A 1,761-nucleotide genomic window follows, 5' to 3' on the forward strand; every position below is an offset into this window, starting at 1 on the left:
ATGCCTTAAATGAAGAGTTGTATAAATACAGTGGTATGTTGAAGAGAATATCATTTTAGAAACTCCCATAAAGTATTGAAAGTGGAAGGTAACATTTAGTACATTTTTTTGACGGTTAGATTTTGAATTGAATTGTTTTCGGGGCTCACCGTAAATTCCAGTACATTACTAGGCTACCTTTGCAGACCCATGTACTGCATGTGTGTCCATCATGTATATTTTGTGAAGAAAGTTCATCAACACTTACAAACATTTCTATATATACATTCTTACCACACACTCTATATGTTATTACATCAGCTCTTGTACTTTTAGATTTGTGTTTATAGATCACAAATACAGAAGAATGCAACAAAAAGGCTTAAGTGTGGCTGACACACAGAACTACTGAGTAGTTGAGTTTTGTGCATTATTCAAATTTTAGATAACTGTTGACTTCCAAATTTCTAAGCAGTGGCCTAAGCAAGTCCCCTGAGGTTCATATTTAATGTTTTGCTGCATTTTGGGAGGTCTGTAAAAGGTATCCCCTACCTTTAACATTGCAGCCGGGTCAACTCTTAAACATGTCATGAAAATTATGTTTACATCAAATACTAGACTCGCTCTTGTGCCTTCTTTCTCCATGCGAAAGAAAAAAACTAATAATAATAATATTGAATCTATACTGTTCTTGTTTGTATTAAGTGATGAGTAGGTGCCTAAATCATATAATAATTAACTACTAAGAGATGAAGACTAAGACCCTGTTTATTATAGACAGCATACACATTGTACACTGTACAATTTTTGTGAATAAGTTGTAAATTCAAATTTACAAATTGCCATCGCCACATACAATTGTAGGCCTACCACCACCGGCCTACACTGACTCACTGTACACTGGACACAAAGCCATCAGAAATACATACACCCTGGGAGACACTCCCCTTGCATCTGTATCAGATCTCCGGTATCTAGGGTTAACTTTTTCATCCAACCTATCCTGGCAAAGTCACATCAACAACATCACATCCCGGGCCAATCGGATGCTAGGACTAGTCAGCAGAAACCTACGAAAGACCTCGCAAAGGATCCGCCAACAAGCATACTTCTCCCTAGTGAGACCACACCTAGAATACTGCAGCTCAGTCTGGAACCCACATACAAACAAACACATTTCCCAAATAGAAGCCATCCAAAGGCGAGCAGCAAGATTCACCCTCCAGAGGTATTACCGTCCAGACAGTGTCTCTGCCATGATTGAACAACTTAAATGGGAAAGTCTGGAGAGGAGAAGAAATGCTGCTAGCCTCTTCCTCATGTACAAGATTCAGCACAACATGGCAGCCATCAATGCACAGCACTACACATCACCCATGATTGTTAGCAACACACGACAGTACCATCCAAACAAGTTGCTGGCAATTCCTACCCGAACCCAACTCTATCGGAACTCATTTTTTCCACGTACAGTAACTGCTTGGAATGGGCTTCCTATAAACGCCCTTGAACTTGAAGCCACTTCATTGGAGGCCTTTAAGGGAGCTCTTCCACTCAGCATCTAGACTGAGGAACTAGATTTTTACTCGCACCATATATTTTTAATGCACCAACAAGCATGCACTGCAAATGAGCACCTAAGTTCAACTCCTTAGCACTACATCCTGACTTATGGATCCTGCTGAGTATCTTCGTAGAAGTAGAAGTGTACACAACACACGATATCACAATTGAGCGAATGAACAACGCTAATTTCAATATATGGGACTGACCCTGCACCTC

The 1,761-nt window shown here is 40.0% G+C and overlaps 1 protein-coding gene across 1 annotated transcript; it reads left to right on the forward strand.

Annotated features, from left to right (window-relative positions):
• Nucleotides 1–1,025: 1,025 nt before the first annotated feature.
• On the forward strand, nt 1,026–1,544 carry LOC139729657 (uncharacterized). Its single transcript, XM_071640584.1, has one exon. It carries the CDS (start codon nt 1,026–1,028, stop codon nt 1,542–1,544), a length of 519 nt encoding a protein of 172 aa, XP_071496685.1.
• Nucleotides 1,545–1,761: the final 217 nt, after the last annotated feature.

The sequence above is a fragment of the Diadema antillarum genome, unplaced genomic scaffold (genome assembly GCF_040938485.1).
Source record: "Diadema antillarum isolate AM-2024a unplaced genomic scaffold, OU_Dant_1.0 seq00000248_RagTag, whole genome shotgun sequence".
Classification (NCBI taxonomy): domain Eukaryota; kingdom Metazoa; phylum Echinodermata; class Echinoidea; order Diadematoida; family Diadematidae; genus Diadema; species Diadema antillarum.

Coding starts and splice junctions, on each gene's coding strand:
- LOC139729657 (XM_071640584.1), top strand. CDS start 1,026: ATGCTAGGACTAGTCAGCAGAAACCTACGAAAGACCTCGCAAAGGATC.